General features: G+C 32.2%; 2 protein-coding genes across 2 annotated transcripts; one reads left to right on the top strand and one right to left on the bottom strand.

The window, feature by feature from the left end:
* Nucleotides 1–3,613: 3,613 nt before the first annotated feature.
* Nucleotides 3,614–10,804, top strand: LOC129921059 (adenosine deaminase-like protein). Its single transcript, XM_056002698.1, has 5 exons — nucleotides 3,614–3,729; nucleotides 9,584–9,723; nucleotides 9,780–9,968; nucleotides 10,024–10,486; nucleotides 10,556–10,804. The coding sequence occupies exons 1-5, from the start codon at nucleotides 3,691–3,693 to the stop codon at nucleotides 10,736–10,738; spliced, it is 1,014 nt and encodes a 337-aa protein (XP_055858673.1). The 5' UTR covers nucleotides 3,614–3,690; the 3' UTR covers nucleotides 10,739–10,804.
* A 2,455-nt stretch (nucleotides 10,805–13,259) lies between these two features.
* On the bottom strand, nucleotides 13,260–22,728 carry LOC129905180 (GTP-binding protein Rit2). Its single transcript, XM_055980590.1, has 5 exons — nucleotides 22,190–22,728; nucleotides 22,029–22,085; nucleotides 17,393–17,658; nucleotides 17,196–17,333; nucleotides 13,260–14,762 (listed from the first exon to the last, which is right to left on the bottom strand). Exons 1-5 carry the CDS (start codon nucleotides 22,377–22,379, stop codon nucleotides 14,649–14,651), a joined length of 765 nt encoding a protein of 254 aa, XP_055836565.1. The 5' UTR covers nucleotides 22,380–22,728; the 3' UTR covers nucleotides 13,260–14,648.
* Nucleotides 22,729–27,532: the final 4,804 nt, after the last annotated feature.

The following is a 27,532-nucleotide window of genomic DNA, read 5'->3' as shown; positions in this document are numbered from 1 at the left end:
TAAAAGAAACCAATTTCACTAAACAAAATCAAACTGAATTAAATTCGTTCAGAAAATTTAAATGAGTGGAATGCAGTACATCTAATTTCACTTTCAGGCCTAGTATACGCAGATCGCGCTAAATTCCTCCCGAAATTTTTCTGCTCCAATGTTTAGTACACAGATCGCGCTAAATTTTAGTAGTCCAGTGAATTTATAAATTGACTCAGCAGTTTGTACCACCCCCAAATATGTTTTGCTCATTCGATAAAGCATTGGATGAATATTATTACCCTCGCAGTCGCACACGTGAAATTCACCTTTCGGCCGCCATCTTGTATTTTATGTCGTTTTCTTTCACTCTATTAAGGAGTACTCTAAATTTTTACTAATGCTCTTTCGAATGAGCAAAAAAAATTGAGGGTGGTATACAAACTGGCTGGGTCGCCCATACCATGTATGTATAGCTTAGAGATAAAAAATGTGTAGTTGAAAACGAATGTGTGATTTTACAGCTGAATCTGGGCTCAAACCCGGCTAAAATTCAAAAATAAATTTAAGCTCGGCTAAATTTTTTTTGGTAATTTGTGTGGTAAAATTTCGCTTGATCTGCGTACTAGGCTCAAACTATTAATATTTTTAACCATATGCTTGTAGAAATAACTATTATAATAAGCACGTGTCGCAGCAAAAAAGTTAAAAGTAACTAAAAAATGTTTTGATTAATGAATTGTTCCTTTTTATTGGCCAATAATGTTTAAGTGAAAAATGTTTCAAAGCAGGGATTTTTTGGAGATTTTAATAGAACTACATTTCATAGAAAACCGTATGTATTTATGGTATAAACAAGCTGTATTAAGAGCCCTTAAATTGGCCTATCATCATACATTTCGTTTGGCTTAAAAGACTTAAAATGAAGAAAACTATAAAATAATATTTTTTTAAATTTTTAGTCGTTTTTTAGTATCATCATAATTTCCCCTCCCGCCTTAAGCATAGGACGCTGTTGAAGTGAAAAGAAATTTTTCATACAAAATTTCGTTAGGGAAATCTTGAACGAAAAATTTCGTTTTGCTTTTCGTTTTTCAGTACGCAGCGCTAGCGAAAAATTGGAGAGTTTTCACTCATTTGTCACTTACTTTTTACTGTCCTGTGCATTTTTCTTGACTCCAAGAGCAGTGTTGACGGTTTTTTCACTTTTAATTCGTTTATTTCTTGCTTTTAGGCTTTAGGGCGGAGAAAGACCCCCCTTTCCATTGTAAAGAAATGCTTTGTATATTATAGTCCCTCCATCTGACTATTTAAATAATCACAAATAACTATTTTTCACTATTTAAAATCCAAAAATTTAATATCCAGATTTTAACTATAAAAATAATGTAGTTAAAAATAGTTATATTGCTATTTTTTTTCTCTGAGTGCAGGGGCCAAATCGTCGCATCCGTTGACGAAACCTCAAACGTACGAAAGATAATTTCGTGATACATTAAACGAGCACAGCGATTGGGATGACGGCATACGTTAGAAAACAGAACGAAATTTTTGGTAGAATGTACAACTGCATAGGCCAAAACATAATTGGTGATAAATTTGACTTCGTCGACCCCTATGCGAGGATGGCCGAGTGGTCTGACTCAAAAAACAATGTTGCCTTCTAAAGATATGGGAGCGTAAATGACATGGGTTCGAATCCCACTTTTGACAAGAATTTTTTTTTTATTTTTTTTAAGAGTTTTATTATTTTTTTGGCTAATCACGTCGTTTTAGTTTTAAAATCAATTTTTTTTTTCCATATAATTCTAATTTGAGGAATTATTTTTTTCTAAAATCATTGGGGGTTGGTGCTGGTGCTTTTAAACTTTTTTGGTGAAATTTTATTTTGTTAATATATGCCCTAATGTATGTTTTCGTTATTTTAAAACAGTTTGATTATTTTTAAAATAAGATATTCTTATATTTTCATTACTTTTTGAACCCATTAACAATTTGTTCGAAAGCTTCAAACCAAACGAATGACATTCCGTTCAGTTGAATACGAAGTCGTTTGCTGTACGTATGACATCATGCCAAATGAACAGATTTCGTTAACGAGTTACTCGTTAACGTATGCGACGATTTGACCCCAGTACTTACTTGTTCTTCTGGCATTTCAATTTCGAATTGAAATGTGTCCAAATTTTCGTTTATCTGGGTTAAGCAATCCTGCAGACGAATGATGAGGTCATTTTTCGATCCAGCAGTAGGAAGATTTCGCTTAGTTAATTCCGCCTTCAGCTCAGTCAGACTTAACTGATTTAATGTCTTACCCATTTTAACTTTTTAAAACGCGAGCACTTTTACTTATTTCAAAATGTTTTAAACTTTGTTTATTAAAACACACGCGCACTTTTTATCTGCATACTAGGCTCAAACTATTAATATTTTTAACCATATTATGCTTGTAGTTAGAAATAACTATTATAATAAGCACGTGTCGCAGCAAAAAAGTTAAAAGTAACTAAAAAATGTTTTGATTAATGAATTGTTCCTTTTTATTGGCCAATAATGTTTAAGTGAAAAATGTTTCAAAGCACAGATTTTTTGGAGATTTTAATAGAACTACATTTCATAGAAAACCGTATGTATTTATGGTATAAACAAGCTGTATTAAGAGCCCTTAAATTGGCCTATCATCATATATTTCGTTTGGCTTAAAAGATTTAAAATGAAGAAAACAATAAAATAATATTTTTTTCATTTTTAGTCGTTTTTTATTATCATCATAATTTCCCCTCCCGCCTTAAGCCTAGTACGCTGCTGAAGCGAAAAGAAATTTTTCATACAAAATTTCGTTAGCGAAATCTTGAACGAAAAATTTCGTTTTGCTTTTCGTTTTTCAGTACGCAGCGCTAGCGAAAAATTTGAGAGTTTTCACTCGTTTGTCACTTACTTTTTACTGTCCTGTGCATTTTTCATTTTTTCACTTTTAATTCGTTTATTTCTTGCTTTAAAAATTATTTTCTGTTGATTTTTCTTGATTTTAAATTAATTTTTATTTTTTTTTATTTTGACTTTGACAGAATACTCGATGATATTTTTTCGTTAGCATTTGAATTTTGAGATTTGAAAATTTTTCGTTTCGCATCAGCAGCGTACTAGGCTTTAGGGCGGAGAAAGACCCCCCTTTCCATTGTAAAGAAATGCTTTGTATATTAAGTCCCTCCATCTGACTATTTAAATAATCACAAATAACTATTTTTCACTATTTAAAATAGCTATCCAGATTTTAACTATGAAAATATGTAGTTAAAAATAGTTATATTGCTATTTGTTTTCTCTGAGTGCAGCCTTTATTCTTCGATTCTTCAAAATTTTAAAATTAGATAGTACAATTCGATACACTTTATTACTTCCGTAGACGATTTTTTCATCCCTGATACATTCTAGGACAATATGATTGGTGTGTGTGTGTGAGTGCGTATTATTATGGGAACAAGCACACTAATCAAATAAAGATGTGTAAAAACAGCTGACTTTCATCTCCCACTTTTGCATGTGCAGCTGCAAATCTGCAGATCATGGTATATGTCTTTTTATACCATGTCTGCAGATAATCTGTGGTATCTTATCTTTCTATTTATTATTTGTTTATGTCAGTTCCATCGAATGCGGTTGTGATTTCATAATTTCGAATTTCTGATAGATAATATTTAATTATAATTTGAATGGAATATGGATATGGAAAAGTTCATCAAAAATATGCCCAAGGTGGTAAGTACATAAGACTTGTGCACCTATAAAGTGCTTGTCCGATTATTGTTTGTTGTGATTTCTACCTCCAATTTTACACTTTATAATCTACATTTATCAGAAAACACATCGCCGTTGTTCAAAAATTTAACTTAAACAACTAGAATTTTAAGTAGGTTGGCTGGTATTAAGACTATTTACGTTTAGAAAGTTCGTACTGCCAGAACATCGCGCTTTGATCTAACCAAATTATCTGTTGCAGACATGCCTTGAACATTTGTGCCAACAATTTGCAATATTTTGATTGCAACATTTCTGGGACGTTTCTAAATAAAAACTTAAAGATACCGGCTGAACCCTATTATATTGGGTCTTGGTCAAGGTCATTATGCCTCAGATCTGTTTTGTTTTAACTTTGTACATTTATCTTCACACCTCAATTGGTGTTCGATAATAATTTCCAGACCTCATTCGTTCCAGAACTCTATGGGAGGACCGTAGCATTCTGGTTCAAAAACCAACGACGGTGTAGGAAGTGTTATATTCTGAATCTAAGTCTTTTCTTCCACCTACCAGACCAATGTAGTGTGTTCCAAGCGGAAATTCTGGCTATTAAGGAGGTTCTCTCTTGGCTCAGAGAAAACTTTATATCCAATACGGATATTCGGATCTTCTCGGACAGCCAAGCAGCAATTAAATCTCTTGCCTCCGTCACTACAAATTCAATCACGGTCCTCGACATCTCGAAGGGAGATGTCTAAGCAGTTTAACATTCACCTCGTATGGGTTCCGGGACATAGAAACATTCCAGGCAATTGTAGGGCAGACGAACTCTCCAAACAAGGAACAATCACTCCTCTACAACCAGAAAGGAACAATATAGGAATACCTATCGCTACATGTAAACTTTTGCTAAAGCAGGACGCTTTAAAGAAAACCAACCTTAGATGGACTCAGAGTAATACTTGCTTAGCAACTAAACAAATATTGGCCTTGTATAGACTTGAAACGTTCAAAGGGTTTGTTGAATTTAAACAGAATGCATATTAGCTCTGCCATAAGTGTTTATTTATTTATTTAATGCGTTAAGGACTAACGTTAAACACTTATTATATATCTTAAAACTAGTACATTTTAAATTTACATTACATTCTCGTATTAAAAAAGATTTGTTTGAATTTTATACTTTTAAAATTATCATTAACAGAAGAGATCATAAAGTAATATTTATTGAATACTGAAATCAACTGATTAAGAGGACTATATAATCCATAATTTACTCTACTGAAAGCTGGACATAAAGGTATTTGTCTTCTTATGTTAGCTTGGCTAAAACTGAAATGTAAACGATCCAAAGTTGATGGCGATGTTATAGAACCGTTTATTATTTTAATGATGTAACAAAGCTGTAAGTATTCTCTATGCTTTGAGAGTAGAGGGAGATTTAGTAGCATAACTCTTTGATTGTAGGGAGGTAGTGAGATTTCGGGGGACCATGGTAGAAAACGGAGAGAAAATCGCATAAATCTTCTCTGAATACCTTCTATTCTGTCAATATGTATTGAATAGTATGGTGACCATACAACACATCCATATTCGAGTATAAGCCGAACAAATGACACATATAATAGTTTTAAAACGTATGGATCATGAAAATCACGAGAAAACCGTTTGACGAATCCTAGAATTCGATTAGCCTTATTAATAATATAATCATAGTGATAAGTGAATGTTAGTTTTGGGTCAAGTATAATCCCCAAGTCAGAAAAAACGGATGGTCTAGTTAATGGGCAAGAGTCAAACATGTAATTATACAAGACTAAATTCTTTTTGCGTGTAAAACTCATTGTTTTACACTTGTCAACATTTAAAAATAAGCGGTTTGTAATGCACCATTCCCTGAAGTTTTGTAGATCTTCTTGAAGTTGTAGACAGTCACTAACTGAAGATATTTCTCTAAATATTTTTATATCGTCTGCATATATAAGAAGAGAAGAGTTTTTAATAATTGTGGTCACATCGTTTATATATAAAGTGAACAATAAGGGACCTAAGTGGCTTCCTTGTGGAACACCAGAATTAACATAAAATTGTTTGGAACATTCACTACGGAAAATAACGGCATAACTTCTATTTTCTAAATAAGATGCAACCCACATTAAAAAATTTTCGTTAAAACCTAAGGCTCTTAGTTTTAGTAATAAAGTTTTATGACATAGTTTGTCAAAAGCCTTACTGAAATCAGTAAAGACACAGTCTACCTGCTTCCGTTGTTCAAATGAGTCAATGCAAAAAGAAGTGAAATAAAACAAGTTTGTAACGGTAGACTTATTTTGGACGAAACCATGTTGACTGTCACTAATAATAGATTTACAATTAAACGATAAGACATTACATATAAGAGACTCAAACAATTTTGGGATAACAGATAGTTTAGCGATGAGGCGGTAGTTGCTAACATCATTTTTTAGTCCTTTTTTATAAATTGGTCTAATGTAAGCACTTTTCCACAATATGGGAAAAACTGAAAATTTTATAGATGTATTAAATAACAAACATAAGGGATAAGATAGTTGGGACGCACATTTTTTTAAAACACATGACGGTACACCGTCTGGACCCGGACTATAACTATTTTCAAGGTCAAATATATTTCGAGCAATTGAATCTTCTTGAATAGTAAAATCTATGGAAGTAAGATGTGAGTAATTTAAGTGCGGAGCGAAATTATTGACAGGTTCATTAGAATTACAATCCAAATAAGCATCTTGGAAAAAGTTAGCAAACATATTTGAAATTTCGATGGAGTCATGGCTAGTTATGTCTTTGAATGACATAGAGTTAGGGTAATCGTCTGTGTTTCTTTTGGAACTCACAAAATTCCAAAAGTTTTTTGGATTATGCTTTAATTCACTCTCAACCCTCAATACATAGTTTGAATACAAGGTATTCGAATATTCAGTAAACATATTTTTAAGTTCAGAATAGATTCTATAATCTTCATCATCCTTGGAGTTACTAAAAGTAATCCAAGCCTTATTTCTTCTATTTTTCAAGTTTTTAATGCGATGATCAAACCATGGTGGGTTGTTAGATTTAATATAGTTATTCCGTAAAGGCGTCGTTTTATAAAAGCATTCAAAAAGTAAGTTATAGAATTTTAAACACATCTCATTCACATTACAGTTAAGAAACAGTTGATTCCAGTTTACATTACACAACAAATTGACTAGAAGATTAAAATTACATTTTTTGAAATTGAACTCAAGTTTTACATTTGATTTTAAGGATACATTACACATGTTCAAAGATATATCAATTGCTGGGTGATGTCTATCTTCGTTTAATAATATAGTGTTAGCCGGAGTTACAGCTATGTCAGAGTTTATTGAATCCGTAAAGAAAACAATATCCAGTATTTTATTAAAAGCGTTACGAATTCCATTATATTGATTTAACCCGCATGAGGTAAGTCCGTCGATGACTGAAAATTCATTTGAAGATGATAAGTTTGATGGAGATAAGATATTGCAATCGTCTGGCTGTATCCAGTTCAAATTTGGGAAGTTGAAATCGCCTACAATCAAAAGTTCGTCGTTTGGTTCCATTAAATTGTGTATAATTTCAATGCAATCAACATATTTTTCATATACATTATTATTGGAGCTTGGTGGTATATAAGTGCAGATTATATATAGGTAGCCAGTTTCGAATTTTATTTTAATAGCTATTATTTCAGCGTCTGTAGAAGTAAAATCGTCAACGAGTGTGCAGATATAATTGTTTTTAACAGCTAGCAAAATTCCGCCGCCAACTTTTTCTAGATCATTTGAGTTATGCCTATCACGTCTAAAGATTTGATATGACCCGTCAAAAAGCTCAGTGCTCAGAAAAGAGCTGTTTAACCACGTTTCAGTAAGAGCAATAATTCCATGAAGGAGGTTATTTATATTTTTATAGACCGTATTGATCTTTGTCCTTAACCCGTTTACATTCTGATAGTAGATTAGTATCTGATGAAGCTGCTTTTTTGGTATTTTGGCATTGTCCGTTCCTTCTGAAAAGGGTTTTGTTTGGCGCTCTGGTGTTTATTTATAAATTCGTGGACTATTATTCCCCCTGGCCAAAATAATGGAGAGTTTAGTTTTTGGTACAATGAATCTGGTACTTACAAGACACTGTCTAATAGGTAGACACACAAAAAGAATGGGGGCGTTCTCTAACGAATTCTGCAGAAGTTGCATGGATCTCTGTATTAGAAGAAACTCCATCTAGGAGAACTCTTCTACGAGGACACTAGCGATCTAGTGAAAACGGACTTTAAAAGCCTATCCCTATTCATAGGAAGCTCCGAGTGGTTCGGCTAGTGAGTTCCTAACATGCTAGTCATCTGTGGTATCACAATGGATCCATAAGGGTATAAGTGTGTCGTTTAATTTGCCTGACAACCACTACTACCTAAGCTAACCTAACATTTATCTTTCTTAGTATAGTAAAAGTGAAAAAAAAACAACGCTGAACTGTCTAACCTACAGAGGAATCAGACTAGGTACTTAACATCGCCTAAAAGATTCGGTATGTGGTATCATGTCCTTAGTCAACAATTTGATAGTTCCTTATCTGTGTGGATTTAAACCATGAAAGTCTACCATCGACCAAATATCTTGGGATCTTGGAAAAAAACCAGGAAAATCAACCTTTTCATTGATTTGAAGACCGCGTATGATATTATCTACACAGACGAGCTTTATAGAGCCATACACATCGTCATCAAAATCGGATCTTGTGAAGTCGGGAATCATAGACGTTTTCCGATACGATAGAATACGTGATAAGGCCGAATATCTTACCGATACCTTTGATGTCAAAAAAAGTAGCCAGACAAGGCCACGCGCTCTCATGCAACTTCTTTATCAGCAGCCTTGAAAGAATAATACAAAACTCTAACTCAACGTCAGAGGTACCATCTTTCAAAAGTCCTTCCAGTTCCTTGCGTATGCCGACCGTTGTTACTTTGGTTTGAGAAGGTAATTGACCAACACAACCATTACTCGAACAACTCATATAATTCCAGTACTGCTTGCTGTATGGTCGAGATTTCGAGGCTCCAGAGGCATGAACTTTGAATTAATTCTAGAGAGAAATCCTTCGGGCGATCTTTAATCTCATCTGTATTGATGTTGATTGGAAAAGAGTATACAACAACGAGTAGTACCGATTGTACAACGATACTAACCTAGCCAAACACGTAAAGGCTGCAGCGACTGACGTGCGGACCTGGAAGCAGATGGAAAAGTATAGAGTTGGCTGGAGAAGCTTGTTGGTTGAGGCCCGAATCCACAATGGATTGTAGTGCCACTTTAAAGCACTGGTGATATTGCCCGTTTGAACGGAACAACGCTCTTCAAGTGCCAAGAGTTCAAATATGTTGGATTTATGCCTTCTAGACCGAAATGAAGGCCCTACACGATAGATTATTGAACAACTGTGCTGATACGCTGATAGAACCAATCAAATGATGAGAATGATGACAGACAACCCAATAACGACATCCCGAAACAAGGTACATTTGTTCTTTTAAACTTTACTTTTACACCGACAAGCCACCTAACCCAACACCATCAGTTCCACAAATGGACAACAGGGACGATTTACCTCGAGTCCCCTTATGAAACAAAAAAATTAAATGAATCAATATATTTTTTGTATTAAATATTAAGCTTAAATCAATTGTGAATACAGCGTTCAATAACTGAATTTGAAAACATTTCTTTAAAAGTTCATAATCACCAACAATTGTCTCCATCTGATTTCAAATATTCATTTTTATTCCATAGTCTGTTTTAAATAATTTGTTTACAATAAATACTTACAGGAACTTCATGCACATCTTAATGGCTCATTAAGCACCAAAACTCTTTTAGAGCTCGCAACACTAGAGTATGGAGAAACTAATAATGAATTTCAAACAATATGTAGAAACTTTCAACAAAATCAAGAATTTTCTTTGGACGAGTAATTATGATTAAACGAATTAAATGCCTTGATTTATATTCATCGTTTTTGTTTAGATGCTTTAAAAAGTTTCCTATAGCACATGCCTTGACAACAACAAAGGATGGATTAAGGAGAGCTTTGCTTTCCGTAATAAGAGATTTTTCGCAGGACAATGTTGTATATTTGGAATTACGTACTACACCAAAATCCACCACCAAAATGTCGAAGGTCGAGTATTTAGAAACTGTCCTAGAAACAATACGGTAAGTTTGTAATGATTTTAATTCAAACATTCATTTCTTATCAATCGAATAAAAGTCTAGCAGACTCTCTGTATCCAGACATTTGTGTAAAACTGTTGCCGTCTATTGATCGATCAAAGGGAATAGAAATGGCAAAAGAAACTATGAGTATAGTCACCGAAGCTATGAAAACTCAATCGGATCTTATTAAAGGCATTGACTTGAGTGGTAACCCAGCCATTAGTTCATTTGACGAATATGGCAAAATACTATCTGATGCTAAAAATAATAATTTAAAACTTGCACTTCACTGTGCTGAAATCGATAACAGTGATGAAACCTATAAAATGTTACAATTCGGTATGGACCGATGTGGCCATGGAACGTTTATTACATCTCAAAACTTAAATATTGCAAAAGAAAAACAAATCCCCATTGAGTGTTGCCTAACAAGCAATTTGAAGTGTGGCACTGTTAAGTCATATGTGGAACATCATTTTAAAAATCTTTACCAATCCAATCATCCTGTTGTTCTATGTGTAAGTTTTACATTCATCCGATTGTTTAGACCAATTTTTTGAAGATGAAATAAATGTTTTGTTTTGCAGACAGACGATCCAGGAGTATTCGACACTACGTTGTCTGATGAATTTATAATAGCTCAAAAAACATTTAATTTATCAACAAAGGACTTAGAGCTACTTTCTTTGAAAGCTGTTGATGTTTCATTCGCTGATTCCGTAGAAAAGGAATTTATAAAACAAAAAATTTCTAAATATTTTAATGATTAATGAAATTTGTAAACAATTTTTATGAAGGCAGTATTGTTAATGTGTTTATTAAAAAGAATAATACAACCCTCGACTTTTTTTGTAACAATGGATCAGTATTAAATTCATGTACGTTTTGCACAAATCTAGTGAAAAAACGGCATACATCAATTTTTAAAAAAACAATACATATTTACATGGAACTAAAATAAAGGAGAATCGATTTTGCTCAACTACATAAATGTATTTTACTTTTTTTTATGTTTCTTGTAAAATTATTATTTGTGGTAACTCCTGCGGGACTTCTTATCTACGTTTCCACTTGCTCATCGATGTCCATGATCATCCGCACATATATTTCCGGAACCCCTCGCTGTCTCAAGAAAACCCATCGACAAAAACAAATTTTGTAGACCAGTGCCGATGCCTTCAAAAACATTAAAAAGTACAAAAAAATCATAATAGGATGAAACCCATTGGAAAAGGAGGTGAATATGATGAAAATTAAAGGAAAAATAAATTACGGGCGAGCCGAGTTCGGGAAGTGGGTGGGTTGAGTTTTTAATGGTAAAAAATGGTATATCTCGATTTCCGGCAAAACTACAAATCCTATAGAAAAAAGTTGTATGACAAAGTTGTAGGTAAGAAAAAGATATTTTCACATAACCTCAAAATTTATGTGAAAATTCAAAAAACCGAGTTTTTGGTTTTTTATTTTTATCTTTTTCAAAAACAAAAATTTTTCTACAAAATTATGTGAAATACCCACCGATTTTTTGAAAAAAGCTGATATTTTGACACGTGAATTTTCGATTGAAAATTAGGGTGTTTTTTTGGTATTAAGTCAAAAAAAAGGTTAAAAAATAAATATTTTAAATCAAATAAATGACAGTGTATTTGGGATATAATAAGATAAGTTTTCACCAAATTTCGTAGAAAAATTTTTGTTTTTGAAAAAGATAAAAATAAAAAACCAAAAACTCGGTTTTTTGAATTTTTCACATAAATTTTGAGGTTATGTGAAAAAATTGTTGATACAAAAGTTGTAGATCTTTTTATTACCTACAACTTTGTCATACAACTTTTTTCTATAGGACTTGTAGTTTTGCCGGAAATCGAGATATACCATTTTTTACCATTAAAAACTCAACCCACCCACTTCCCGAACTTGGCTCGCCCGTAATTTATTTTTCCTTTAATTTTCATCATATTCACCTCCTTTTCCAATGGGTTTCAATCTACTATGATTTTTTTTGGTTTCAAAAATTATCGACCCTGGTCTATTGGGCTTTTTATAAAACGAAAAAATATGTTATTGCAAATTTTTCTTAATTTTACTAAAACGTTTTCGCAAACAAGTTTTCGTTAAAATCGGTCGTGTTTTTTACGAGAAAGAAAACGCTTTGTATGGGAGGGTACTCACTGTGCGCTTATGAGTTTGGAGAGCCCTCTGGACCCGAAATCTCCCATTTCAGGGTATTTCGTATGGACCAATTGCTTTTTCCTTCCTTTTTTGTGAGGTGGGGTACTTCTACGCAAATGGCTCGACTGTTGAAAAGTATTTATATCCTGGAAAAGTGCTCCCGCAGTTCCTGGAAATCCTGGCTTGTATGTTATATTTAACCAAGCTAGCGATACATGCTTTTTAAGCGATTCACACGAATCGTAGAGTTTTAACCTGTCGGAAGAACACCTCGAAGTTCGATTCTATATTCTATAAGAAACTCTTAACACGAATAAATTAACATACAATGCTGATTTAATTAATTTGTTTTTAATTTTGTTATCTATTTTTATTTATTTTTACTACAAACAATTCTTGAATAAAAGCTATAAAAAGTTTCTTTGGACTTTTGTTTTTATTTTTTCACATGTCTTGAATGAGTAATCAACATAATATTACATTATTCAAAAAAAAAAAATTAAAAAAACAATTATAACATTTGATAAATATTTTAAGATTTAAAAAATAAACATATTTTTTAAAATAAAATTTAATCTCTTAGATAAAGATTTGCTCTTTGAGGGCAATCAAGGAAAAAACATGCAAAGGCAGTAATTTATTTGATGGATGGTAGATATTTTAGCCATCTTATTACTGGTACACGATATAATAAAATTTTTGAATTTATATTAGTGTGTACAAAGTGATGTGTGTGTGTGCGGATATTTTTGTTTAATCCATAACTTCTCATAACATGAAATATACATATATATAATAAGTATTAGTAGTAGTTTTGTTTTTTTTTTCATAATTATAATTGTTTATAGTTCTTACACAGTTAAAACATTAAAAACAAATAACTTACTTAATATAGATATATTATTATACTTAACAAATATTCATTTATAGCATATATAGTTATATTTGTTATAGACACAATTTAATTTAACAATAGAAAACAACAATTCTTCTTTTTTTTCTAGAACAGACTACCATTATTGATGAGGCTACATAGTATTTTGTATTTATTTATTTGTGTTTAGTGAGAAACCAAAGCTATCGTTAAAATTGCGTTTTTATTTAATTATAAATTTACTATTGTTTTGTTGTTTTTTTTTATTACAAAATGTAGGATTATTTCGAGTTAATTGCTTTTCTATACCTTTATATCTTGAGGGTTTTTTTGTTTTTCTTTTGTTTCTATGATGTGTATTTATAATTTTATATTTTTTATATTTATTAAATTTTTTGAGCTTTTCAACATTTCGACTGTATTTTTTTGATTTTTTATTTGTTCCCTTCATGATTCGTTTGAAAGCAGAAAGGAATAAATATGATAAAAAGGATTCATATACATAACTTAAACAATCAATGCACCCAGAGGAAATAATTATTCTGTTTGATAATATTTATAGCATTAATAAAATTTTATAAATAAGAATTTGAAAAAAAAGATAAAAAAGAAGGAAATATGTAACAGAAACAAAGAGATAATCATAATTTTTTTGATTTGAAATATAATTTATAAATTTATATAATATATTTTTTTTTAATGTAGGTATATACTTTGTATTGTGCTATTATTTTGTTTTCTTAAATTGTATTTCACCTAAAAAGGTACTTAATTAAAATCACAGATGGTTTGGTAGGTATTATAAGAACAAATCTGTTTTTTTTTAGTTGCTTTAAGTTTTTTTTTTTACTAATTAAACTATTAGGTTGAATGTGCTTTGAAAAGATACTTTTTTTTTTAAGAGTTAAACTGTTGATGTTATTTTTATTGTTTGCTTGTTGTTTGTATTTTTTACTTTTTGTTTTAATAATAATGACCAATATTGCTATTTGGTTAAGCCTGACGCCTTAACATCGACTGGATATGTCTGATCTAAGGATTAGTTTTTCTTTTCTTTTTTTTTTTGAAATTATAATACATATTTGCAATAATAAATGCAACAAAAAAAATTGAAAGTTAGGTAGTTAAAGCTAATAACAATTAAAATTAGATTCTTAACAAAAAATTATACATTTTAAATTAAATTAAAAATAACAAAATTAAATTTAACATTCATTTCAATTGTATATGAATAAATTGTAACGTTAACTTAAGTTTAAAGATTTTTGGTATAGTTTCCTTTGCTAACTGTGGGATATGATATTACTTTCGATTTTTTGTGCGTTTCCTGAAGGCCTTTAAAACCTATCTAACCAGTTTATAAGCATACACATAGTTTTGTGTAAACTTTTATTAGAAAATGTTACAGGAGGATTAGGTCTTAAAGTTGCGAAGGGATTTTCGTTTTGATTTTTTTTTTGTTTCTCCTTCTATTAAAGCGATTTTACGTACTGTACGGGTCTTTTTGTTTATGTTTGTTTGGTAGTTTGTGCGAAACTTTTGATTTAAGAAACTCACATATTTTGAAAATTTTGTAAGATGAAATATTTATAACATTTTTTTCGTTATTCATACGAACGAATAAAAATAGTAGATTAGTTTAAATTTCTCCGTCTACGAAAAACTAAAGCAAAAATTGATCGTATTCTCCACCAGCGACTTCTTCGGCGAGAGTTTATTTTTTCCGAACTTGATCCATTCCCAAGAGCCTGGAAATAAAGAATAAAATTAATAAAAATATTTAAATGTACAAACTCTTTTATCAATTAATATTGCCAATCTGATTGAAAAGATGAGCATTGTACTGATTAAGTTAAAATTTAAGGGAGCGTATACATGGACATTGTTTGAGTTACTGCTATGAAAAAATCTGTAATGTTTCTTATGACTTCAAAAACCCCTTTGTAACTCATAAAATGCAATAAGCGAGCATCGCCATATTGTTTCGTTTTTGCCTGAATAACGAACTTCAGAGAATTTTTTTAATTGATATAGAGGGCAAAACCGAGTTTTTGCTGCTTAAGCAAGGAGGGATATTTGATTCTTGTAGAAAATTCAATTTGTATATTACGATGTTGATTATGGAGACAATTGTTAAAACGGCCGTCACACTATATTGATTGTTCGAATTTCCTTGCTTCATACGCATGTGAATGCACAGTCTCTTGAATTTTGAGTTTTTGGTATGGTTTTTAAACGGATAAAAAAATAGGTTTAGCTACATTGTGGTCAATTCTTGCAAAAGTAAAAAGATTTTTTCTCCAAACCAAAATTTCCTATTTCTATAAAACTATTTCTTTTTCATAAATTTATTAGTTCAGATAACTAATGAAAAGCTATACTAGGCTTTATGAATTGCATGCAAATTATAGCATTTGTTTTCTTTTGACAAAATATGAGGAATACTTTTTTTTTAATTTGTGTGTCGTGTTCTTCTTTAATTCACTGTGAGTATAGAAAGAAAAACGACAAGAAAAGATTGCTAAGAAGCCCAATAGATGTAGAAATAGAATTTGTTAAAACAAAAAGGAAATGTTTTTTTTTACTGTTGGGAATTTTTTGAAATGATCCCTTGAGCACTATTGGCCCCTTCTTTCCCATTTGGCATATTATTTCCAATGCTAATTACAACAAAAAAATCCAGAAATGTCAAAAATGTTTTCCGTGATCTCCGATAGGCGGGAACTTGGCGCTAGAATCGCTTTGTAGTTGGTTGAACTATTTTCATATTGTCCATGTCTTCCATGCCTATTGCGAATCTGTTTGAGAGTTAAACTCAACTCAAAGAAAGTAGTGACACCTACAGGTATTTCGTTAAAGTAAAAGCGTCATCTGTTATTGGAAGGTACAGTTTGATGCAGTGTTGAGGAGGGAGGGAAATTTTGATTCGTCTTAAAATGGACTTAAAAAACAATCCAATGCTCGACTTAAGTAAGTACTCGTACATGACATAACTAATATATACAGCTGAGAAAACTTTGATGAAATTTGGTTTATGCCGCGATAGAGGCCTAGGCTTTTTCATTTCAGAGAATCCGCTTAAATGCATCCAGTATCAGTGGTTTTTAATTGATGCGCATTTAGGGTAATCAATTGAAATTGTTTTTGATTTGCTAGAATATAATTTTGCTGATTGAAAAATGAACAAGAATTCTTACCTCGAGTTTGTAATCGACCAAGGGTACTTGATGCACAACCACATGCTGATACTGTGTGTACTAAGAATTGTCTTTTTCAACGTTTCCTAAACTAAATAAATGTCATCATATGGTATTTGGAATTTGAATGCTGAGCGTATTTGGAATTTATCTGCGATAAAAGCTGGGCATTGAAATTTCTTAGACGCTTCGGCTGTACCTGTGTAATGGCCGGTTTTTTTTAAGTATTTGGCTAATACATCGTTTGTCATTTGTCGTTTCTCATCGCTAATTCTACATAAAATAATTTGTTTAATACTTTTCTATTCGACCGCGACTGCCAAAAAGAATAAACAAAATCTGGTGAAAAAAACTTCAGAAAATTTCCCCAAAAGATACGTCAAAAATGATTTCCGTGATTGCCGACAGGCGGGAACTTGGCGCTAAAGTCGCTTTGTAGTTGGTTGAGTCATTTTCATAATGGTTCAAGCAGTGCATGTTATACCGTTTTCCTTCACTCCATTTGGGAGTGAAAATATATGAGAGCAGTTTTTTTGTAAATTTGTGTGAGTCACGACAAGAATTCTTCGTTTCCTTAAAGAAAATAGTGATAACAGGCGTAGGGAAAAATTTGTATGAATTGAAATAAAATTTCGTAGTTTTTATTTTTTTTTTTTACTTTTAGGGGGACTATTATCATGGAGCATCATGGATTTCGTATATTAAGACAGTATTTTTTTGATTTCTTTAGCAACCACAGTTTCGGTAAACAATACAAAGAAAATTTATAAAAAACATTATTATTTTTTTGTAAATTCTCAAGTTTTTGGAAGTCATTTTTGTAGTTTTTAGACCAACATTTATTTTTTAGTTAGCATATAGTTTAAACATTTTTGAGGCTCATTTCTGTAGAATTTACGTAACTCGTCTCACTTACATGAATGTAATCCCCTCATAATCTGAAAGAAACCATGGATTTATATACTTTCCTTTTTAGCAACTTACTTTTTGCTGTTCCTTTCGACGTATCTCTCTAACAAGACTGTAAAAAGCATCATCAATGTAATGTCGAAGAGCAGCAGATGTCTCATAGAATGGACAGCCAAATTGTGAGGCAAGGTTTCTGCCTTCTTCTGTTGAAACCTGAATACATAAAAATAAAAAATATCAACAAGTTCAAAGATTTGTATTATTTCCTTTACTTTTCTATGCATTTCCAAATCTAGTTTGTTCGCAATTAGAACGAGAGGAATATCTTCAGATAGACGAACACGTGTTATAAGTTTTCGATATTCGGATGCTTCTTGAAAACTATGACGATCGGTTACAGAATAGCAAATTATAAAGCCTTCACCACAGCGCATGTATTGATCGCGCATTGCTGTAAATTCGACCTGACCGGCAGTGTCAAGTATATCTAACAAAGCTGCTTCGCCATCGATAACAGCCTGCTGTTGATATGAGTCCTCTGTGAATGATATTATAAAATAATTATATTATAATCAAGTGGAATTTAAGTGAAGGAGGTGAATTTACAATCATTTTGAAATGGTTATATATTGATATTAACAATAAGAGTGTTCTTAAGAAACTTTTAATATTCTGAAAATGTCTGCACTTGTCTTTTTTGGTTTTGGTGGGGCAACACCCCATTTAATCCGCTTATTTCAACCTATAATAGCTCAATCAATAACAATCAAATAAAATGCACGACTCGGTAGCATGTTCTTGCGTTTAGTAGCAAGACTAACGTTAACTTTACGTTAAAACCAGCCAAAAGGGGCGTTTACCCGGTACTGGGCCTGAAACCAAACTTTCCATTTCAATGGGGCAGTTTTCTAGCATATTTCAAGCGAAAGTAAACGCAAATATCGAAAGTTAATACAAAAAAACTAAACATTCGATCCCGGCTCGGAAGTTTTTCAAATAGAACATAAATTGACTAAGCACCCCTAAAGGAGTGTGGTGATCGGGTTTGTTTGAGGGAAATAGCTATAACTCCAGCCTTTGAACTTGGTGGTAACACACACAAATTGTTGTTGTTCATTCAAAACCTTCAAAGTATATTGTTTACACAGGCAGCATCACTGCAAGTATGATTCCTTTTTTGCATAATATCGTTAGTATACCTTTCACCTTAGTTCATGTTAATTTTTAATATTTTTTTTATAGCAGGTTTAAAAAACTTATATGTATTTTCTAACTAAACTCCTGCTCAAAATTAACGCACACATTTTTCTTCTGAAGTTATACCCCTGCATCTTATTTTAAAAGGCTTTAAAATTCTTTGGTGCATTTTTTTTGTGTTTTCTTATTGTTTAGCAAGTCGAAAAAATGCTAAACTGCAACAGTATTATCGACCAAAAAAAAGTTTTCAAGGTTTGAAAACTGATTATAAAATAATTTTTGTTTTTAAGAAAAATTTAAAAAAAATGGAAGCGGGTGACGGTTCTTTCCCATAATTTTATGCAATATTTGGTAATGTCTCCTCTAGCGCATATGACAACCTGGAGTCGTTTGTCCATTCCACTAATTAACTTTTGAAGGTTTTGTTGTAACACTTCTTTCACTGAAGTTTTCAGTTGACCAAGACTGCTTGGAGGTGGTGGATTTCGGTCGCGAATGCATCTTTTCAATATTTCCAACACATGTTCTATTGAATTCAAATCCAGATTTCTGTGTGGTTAATCCGAAGCTGGAATATTAAAATCTTGAAGATATTCTCAAACTACTCTAGCATGCATTATCGTGCATCAGACTAAACTGTGGACCAAATCTAGAGGTGATTGGAACCGGATGCTGTTCGAGGGCATCAGTCAAGTATTTTTTGGTACTTAACTTAGGTCTAGAAAGGCTCGTTAACTCCGTAGGTGTTGTATAGCAGATTTAACTCCATGAAATTTTATTATTCTTCTCTAAAAGGTTCGCGGGTTAACAGACAGAATTGAGCAAATCTCTCCCCAAATCTTCCCGACAAACATTTTATTCCATATCTTGAATTTAAGATCACTATTGTCTCATTTGAGAAAATAACCATGATACTGTGGCATAAAGTAATAGCAGGACTTTACTTTAAAATAAATAGGATGTGCGTTAAATTTGAGCAGGAGTGTATAATAAAAATAATCATAAGCAAAAATTATAAATATTATCTTTCACTAAAAAGTGTGACTGAAATAGTTAAATTACAATTTCTGGATTAAGAGAAGAGTATCCTGGGATGGCAAACGAAGCATTGCGGTTCACTTAATACTTATTTAAAGTCAAATTCTCTTCAATATTGGAGATAAAAAAGAAGAGAAACAGGAAATCGTTTCAGTTCTTAAAGTATCAAAGATCAATCCAAGATTTCAATATTTATTGAAATTTTATGTTTTATTTTAATTAAGCATTAGTTTATACTCCTGTTACACTTATAGTTTTTTTAGAAGCAAAATAATTTGAATTCGCCGGACTACAAATGAATGAAAATTTTTATGAAACAGAAAACTACAACACCTAACTTTATTTGTGCTTGTAACTACAAGTCTACAAGTACAACAGTTATTAATTTTATGAATAGGTAGGCAGGTTGCATTGCAACTGCCCAGAACATGGCCTGGTGTTTCTTTTTGTTTATTGCAGAATCTACATGTTGCATTATTTACTAGGCCTAAAATGTTTAGGTGCCTTCTAAGCTTCCAGTGACCCGTGAGTAGACCAGTGATTATCCTGAGGTTGTTCCTACTTAGACTGATACAGGATTTGAAGTACTCTTGGTTGTAGTTCCCGAGAAGCACTAGATAGTTTGGCTCAGTCTTGTGCTCATTTGGCCTCCTCGTCTTTTTTTTAATTTTATTTTAATAACGTTTTTTACTATTCCTATTACAAAAAGTATTTGTTTTTGAAATATTACCGTTAAAAAATACTAAAAGCGTTTTTTTTTTTTACTATTTTTGACGTCTAAGATTGAAATTTTATAAAAGATCTAGAACAAATATGCGCACTTTTCGGCAGCCAATTTTAAAAGAAAATATATTTTAAGTTATGGAGCTTTATTGTTAAAAATAAACTAAAGCTTCATTATGCTGAGTAACTAATTAAAACCTTCTTGTTTGCAAACATTATACAAAGTATATGCACTTTTACATACATATTTGTATATAGAAATTAAATTATAGGATGCATTTTGAAAAATTTAAAGCCAAAATACACTAAATACTTGAATCCTGCGATTTCAAGTTTAAAAAAAGCTTTATTTATATAAATTAAGTCACTGAAGTCACTGAAAAACAAGACTTTTTAAGCCACTGGGAAGCAATCAATTGAGATGCTTCCACGTAGCAAAATATGACCACCAATAGTTCGATGTATTAGCTATGTGGCAACATATAATTTACAACACGATTTTACATTTTTAAAAACAATTTAGTTATGATAATGACCATCTTTTGGTATGAAAAACCACACTGTGCAACGTGCCCAGGTACCCAGTTTAGTGATTTTGTTTATTAGCATCCCAATTTGTTAAGTTTTTCTAGTTAAGTTACACTAGCTTGGAGTTGATTTCATAGAACTAAAGTGCTTTTGGGGAAGCTTGACTATCAGTAATGACAATGTTATAGTTTCAGTGATTTAATTCGAGGTGTATATCTGACTCAGCGTGATGTCAATGGCGCTTTTGTAAGCATTGAAACGGAAGCGGCAAAAATGGGTTTAAGGGTAAATGAGGGCAAAACCAAGTATATGCTGTCGTCAAAAAAGGACACACAACACCGACGCATTGGACAAAACGTCACCATCGACAGCCATAACTTCGAGGTAGTAAAGGACTTCGTCTACCTAGGCTCCGCTATAAACACGGACAACAACATCAGCGCTGAAATCAAACGGAGAATTACTCTTGCCAACCGCTGCTACTTTGGTTTGAGAAGGCAATTGACCAGCAAAGCCCTCTCTCGAACAACTAAGGTGTCTCTATACAAGACCCTTATCATCCCAGTCCTGCTATATGGTGCAGAAGCATGGACTTTAACGAAGGCGGATGAAAACATCTTGAATTGTTTCGAGAGAAAAGTTCTTCGTGCGATTTTTGGTCCGTGTGTATTGATGGTGATTGGAGAAGAAGATACAACAACGAGCTTTACGGGTTGTACAAGGACGCTAACCTAGCCAAGAGAGTAAAGGTGCAGCGCCTGAGATGGCTAGGTTAGTGGAGCGCATGGACAAAAATGCTCCGGCCCGGAAAGTTTTCGACTCCAACCCAGAGGGACGGCGCAGTAGAGGAAGACCTCGTCTGAGGTGGCGCAACCAAGTGGAAGGGGACCTCAATCAACTTGGCGTGCGCAACTGGAAGCAGCGAGCTAAGGATAGAGCTGGCTGGCGAAGCTTGTTGGTTGAGGCCCAAATCCACAGCGGATTGTAGCCGCCTTACGGCGCTGGTCACCCTAAGTAAGTAAGTAAGTATATCTGCGCATTTTACAATGGCATTAACTTCAACCTGAAAGATACTTGGGGATTAACCGTGTGCCAAAATCAAGAGATTCCATCAACTAAAAGCAAATTTCCAATTCACACGACAACAATTAAACCTGTTATATCATTACAAAGCAGGACATAGTTCGTTTGATTTGAGTGCACTAACAAATTCTGCAAAAAATAAATTCTTTTTTTCTACAGAAAATAAACAATTTTCTTTTAAAGTGTAACAATATTTATGTAGTTTAACCATATGGATACTCGTTTTTTTTACTATGTCCCTACAAACAACAAGTCCCTATTACATCAGGAAATTATTAATATCTGTGTACCCATATCTAAATGCATTTGTTTAAAACAAAAATTAAATTTCATACTTACCAATAGTAGGGTCATGATAGTCGAGGAAACTGTGGCTCACAAACTGCAATGTTACAGCTAAAAGCAAACGAAAACAAAAAAAAAACCAAATCAAGAGATATTATTGATTTTTACCCAAACCAAGTGTATAGGTATTCCAAGTTACAAATGAACACACTTACCAGATTTTCCCACACCTCCATCGCCGAGAATAACTATTTTATAGACCCGTAAACCACCGCGAGTTGTTTGCATAACCGTGTTCGGTTTGCTCGACGAATCGCCATTATCTCGCTTGTTGGCATTGTCCTTATCGGTTCCTTTGGACTTTGATTTCTTAAGAGCCGCACATCCTGTAAGGTCACCAGCCATTCCTTTGCCCTTTGCAGCTGACCTTGAAACGAATTTTCTTCTTCTCGGTTTTCGGAATTCACTAGTTTGGCTGGCTGCTGCTCATATGCGCACTTGAATATGTAGTTCGATCGAAGGTTTTATCTATATTTCACTTAACGTTTTTCATTTTTTGTTTTGTTTTTGTTAAATAATTACTCGTCCAGTTGTGGACTAAATAATTGGGAAGAAGTTTGTTGGAAAAAGATCGTCACACCCCGAAAAAAAGAAGTTCTTTCGTTTTTTCTTTTTGCACTGTGAACTTATGTGACAGAAAAATTGATACTTTGCTCGTTTCGTTTAAACGCCAAAAAAAAAATTGACGTTTCCTTATCATATAAAAATTTGCACTTGAAAGAGGAATACATATTTTTTGGGTGAAGTAGAAGTATATTTGCGCATGAGAGAATGAGGGAGACAAAACAATAACAATTTTTGCTCGGTTCTCTGTTTACATTTTTTATTGAGTCTTTTTGGGCTAAAGTGAGCGCAATCAAGTTGACGTCATTGGAAATTGTAGTAGAAAATGGGTAGTAGATTATTGTACAGAAATAGACGTGTTTATTTACTTGTCAAATCTGGACTATGGAATTATTAGCCGCGTTCCTTTGGAGGTGGTACACTACCATGATAGCCCTGTTCCTATGGAGGTGGTAGTCTACTAACATGAGCGTAGCTAGAGATTTTGTCTAGGGTGGGCCAAATTATATCGTCCACCTGAAGCCATAAAGATGAATGTGCAATTTTTTTTTTTACTTTGCTTCATTGGCAAATAATTCGCCAATCTTTGTTGTTTTTAATAAAGGAGAATGGGCACTTTGGACGTTCGGCGGTCATAAATAAAATTGGTATCAAATGAATGAACCAGAGATACCCAGAAGGAGATGGGAAATTTTCGTACGTTTTACCCCCCAAAACCCATTTGTTTTGTTGTAATTTCGCTTGTAACCGTGAATAAATGTGAAATACACACATAGTGTAACCACAGTGTTTTTCTTAACGCACACATATGCGACTTTTCACGCATACTTAGCCAGAAGCTAATTTAAATATAGCAAAAGTGTGTTATTATTGCAAATAGACTGCATTTAAAACAAAAGAAACTGTCTTTCTACCAAAAAAATTTGATGGGCGGTCTTACCCCAAGTGGCGGCAAGACCGTTTTTTTGTTAGATGTTTTTTGAAAACTTATTATCTTTTGTTCAATATTCTATCCATCTTCTGTCTTCTATATTATATAAAAATTAAATGCTGTTCGTTAGTCTCGCTAAAACTCGAGAACGGCTTGACAGATTTTTCTATTTTTGGTCTTGAATTATTCGCGGAAGTCCGGGAAAGGTTTAAAAGGTCATACCATACGCCTAGCCTTAATAGTTAGGGTGTGCATATCAGGTAGGTCTATCATTCGGCCAAAATCTATTTTTCACACACAATGGTTAATAGGGTGCTTCTTATATGGTCGAAAAAAATGTATTTTCGATTTTTTAATGGGACACCCCTGCATTATGTTCTAACATATAAGCATAATATTATGGTATTTTTTCCGATTCTAATATTAAAATTTAGGGGTCGCTACATTTCACTAAAGATTTAAGTAAAAAAAAATGATCAATTTCAACAACAAATTTTTTCTATATATTAGGTGTGTTTTTTTGTTTATCTTTATAGATTTTGTGCAAAAAAACGACATCGGGATTTTTGAAATCCATGCAAATATTTGGCACCACTGTACACATACTTTGGCAGCTGTCTGTCAAAAATGTTGCTTTTGTTTTTTTTTTTATTTTAACTCCGAAGTGGGAAGGCCATTACATCCATGTTGGATGCAAACAAAAATTTTCATATGGCCATGGCATCCATGTTGGATTCAAAAAAATTGTTTTTTCACATAAAACCAAAAATTATTTGTATATTCTTAGCTACATTTTAAGACCATGACCATTAACATTAGTTGCGTCGTTCTTGTGTTATAAGCGTTTGAAGGTAGCCATATTGAATTTTTTTTCGATTTTTTAAAAATTAAATGTGAAAACTTTTTTATTTTTATTTCTAATTTTTCGAAAAAACTTTGGTAATTTTATATACATATCTGTTCAACAATCTTATCAGGATCCATTTAAGACTTTTATCTGAAAAGTGCATTGCGTATATCTCGAGATATTAACATTTCAATGCAACCATGTCAAACAAATTTTTTATTATTTTTTTCTATGAGAGTTTTTTTCAAACCTCGTTTTCTCCGCTTTTTTTTTTTTTGTTAATATTTTCAGATATTTCTGTATGAACACAACAATTAAACTACCTTGGCACTACTGTTTTTATCGAGAGAAAGTAAAATCTGGATAATTATCTGGATTTTTCAAAAATCTATACAGATAAAGTTTTTGTTGTTTTTAAATTTTAACACGTAAATTGTTTTGATTTCAAAAATCTCGATGTAATCTATATAGATAAACAAAAAAAACACACCTATTATATACAAAGTATGCTTAAGACCCGATTTTTCAATCTTCTAATGAACAGTCAGTTAACTGTCTGACGAATTGAAATATTTAGCTCATTAACAATCAGATAAAAACATTGAATTTCTCAAACAAGAAAGATCACTCATCAGTTAGCTATTCTACAAAATAACAAAACAAAAAAAAAATGCCAAATTCAAAAATATCACTGGTCAACAAGATTTTTGCCACAAATATTGTTGGCCTCCGTTTTTGAAATATTGCCGTTAGAAAATGCCAAAAAACGTCATTTTGGCTGTTTTTGAGGTTATGTTTTTATGTGGGGTAATTCATTATGAATAAATTTGTAACGGTGCCTAAAGGAACTGGTCTTATTCTTTCAAATAATGTTTAAATCTTTCCGATATCTCTTTTGCTGCCCGAGATATTTAAAATTTAAGTTGCGGTCTTTGACTCAGAAACAGCACTGGCCAACCAAATTAAACTTTTTTTGTCACAAGAACCAAAATATACTTTTCTGAAGGTTTTTTGGTTGCTGAATTCGAATCCGCAGTCAAAAAAATTCTATTAGCCTTTTTTCTTGAAATATTACCTACCGTTATAAAATGCAAAAAAAAGGTTTTTTTTTTAAACAGTTATATTTCAAGAACGGAGGCTAATAAAATTTTTCTGACTGCGGATTCGAGTTCAGCAACCCAAAAACCTTCCGAAAAGTATATTTTGGCTCTTGTGGCAAGAATTCTGGTGACCAGTGACTTAAACTTTAGATTAAGTTTAGTTTCTCTTTGTCTTATTTACTGAAATTTAAGATATCTCGAACAATAAAAGATATATCGGGAAAATTTAAACAGTCATTTAAACAATCACCGTTACAAATTTGTTTTCAATGAATTACCCCACATAAAAACAGAACCTCGAAAACAGCCAAAATGACATTTTGTATCATTTTATAACAGTAATATTTCAAAAACGAAGGCCAATCAAATTTTTCTGACTTCAGATTCGGATTCAGCACCCCAAAAACTATTAGAAAAGTATACTTTGGTTCTTGTGGCAAAAAAAAAGTTAAATTTTGTTGACCAGTGATTCAAAATTATACGTAATTTTTATTTCGCTGTATTTTTATCAAAATTTCTTTCAAAACAGCTAAAGATTTAATATAACGTATATTTAATTCTGATTACAAATTTTAAAATTTTCTAAAATAATCATTTTTAGCAAAAAAACAAAACCGACTTCCATGAATCAAAACTGGGTTTTATGGTTTTTAAAATAGTTCCTATGGCTAAAAGTGAACGAAATTGAAATGGGACCACACTGCAGCCACCAGCTTTCCAATTATCAAAATTGGTTCACTCAGTCCAAAGTTATGCGGTAACAAACATAAAAAAAAAAAAAAAAAAAAATACAGACGAATTGAATACCTCCTCCTTTTTGGAAGTCGGTAAAAAAAAAAAATTTGCTGTTTTTTTCAAAACTTTGAATTGTGGTATCGACCCCTAAAACGTGTTTAAACTGGACCAAATTTTACCCAATTTATATTTAAGGCATGGAGAACAAAATGAAAGGGTGTCCCATCAAAATTTCGAAAATTGGTTAAGGTGGTCCAATATTTTTTTTATTTTTATGATTCAGCTTTGAAAATTATCAGATTATCAAATTAAATACTTAACATATTTTTTTTAAATTTCCGATTAATTAATAAATTGAAACAAATCATTGAAAAAAAAAATTAAATTAAAAAATCTAAGTTTAGGTAATGTAAATGCAATTGTTTACTTAAATCTGTCTGTCAGTCCGTCTGTATCTACCTTAAGCTACAGTTTAAACTACAAAGCCATTAGGGTGGTGGAACGATTGTAAGAAATTTTGTGTGCATATCAGGTTGGTCTGCATGTCAGGTAGGTTCGGCAAAAATCTATTTTGAATACTCCAAAAAAAATGGTTATTATTATTTTTTGAAATGATTTTTATTAAATTTTAGGTGCTTTTATAACTGAACAACGGCTGAGCCAATTTAGCTGAAAATTGGAGGAGAGGTAGGTTAGCACCAGGAGAATAATACAGGACACTGTAAAAAACTGCATTGTTAATGCATTTTATTTAGAATAAGCCCAATAGGCACTGCAAGAATTTCGCAAATAAAATACTCATCCAAAAACTAAAAAATTTTAAGTTATCACCTAAACTCACCATGTCCATCATGCGCATTTTGTCTAAAAACAAACAAAAAGTATCATTTAAAAAAATTCTGAACTTATGGCACATGAAGTTTCAGGGAGGGGTTTTTGAGAAAAAAATCATATTTGATATCTACGATTGATCATTTCTCATTTTAGTCGATGCTGTTTTTTTTGGGTATTCTCTTTTGCCTATGTCAAATAATCATTCAAGTCCTTCATTTGCTAAAAAGGGTATAACAAAACGTAACTGATAAATAAGCATAATGTCGTCTATACACTGAGGAAAAAAAAAAAAACTTAAAATCAACGAAAAAAACGTTGGTTCGATTATTTTAAAATCAAAGTAGAACATCGTTAGCTAGTTATAAATCATCCTTAAATCAAAGTTGTTTCAACTTAAAAAAAGCATCAATTTAAATAAAAAAAAAAAAAAAATTTGCAGCCACTGGAGGATATTTCATGTTAGTTTTTCCAACATTAAATCAACGTT

Source organism: Episyrphus balteatus, chromosome 1 (genome assembly GCF_945859705.1).
Source record: "Episyrphus balteatus chromosome 1, idEpiBalt1.1, whole genome shotgun sequence".
In the NCBI taxonomy this organism is placed as follows: Eukaryota; Metazoa; Arthropoda; class Insecta; order Diptera; family Syrphidae; genus Episyrphus; species Episyrphus balteatus.
The sequence above is the reverse complement of the archived record's forward strand: the minus strand, read 5'-3'. Positions and strand labels throughout refer to the sequence as shown.

Coding starts and splice junctions, on each gene's coding strand:
- LOC129921059 (XM_056002698.1), top strand. CDS start 3,691: ATGGATATGGAAAAGTTCATCAAAAATATGCCCAAGGTG. Junction 9,724..9,779: donor CAAGAATTTTCTTTGGACGA/GTAATTATGATT, acceptor GTTTTTGTTTAG/ATGCTTTAAAAAGTTTCCTA. Junction 10,487..10,555: donor ATCATCCTGTTGTTCTATGT/GTAAGTTTTACA, acceptor TTTGTTTTGCAG/ACAGACGATCCAGGAGTATT.
- LOC129905180 (XM_055980590.1), bottom strand. CDS start 22,379: ATGGCTGGTGACCTTACAGGATGTGCGGCTCTTAAGAAATCAAAGTCC. Junction 17,659..22,028: donor CTATCATGACCCTACTATTG/GTAAGTATGAAA, acceptor TATCATTCACAG/AGGACTCATATCAACAGCAG. Junction 14,763..17,195: donor GTCGAAAGGAACAGCAAAAA/GTAAGTTGCTAA, acceptor CTTTATTTCCAG/GCTCTTGGGAATGGATCAAG.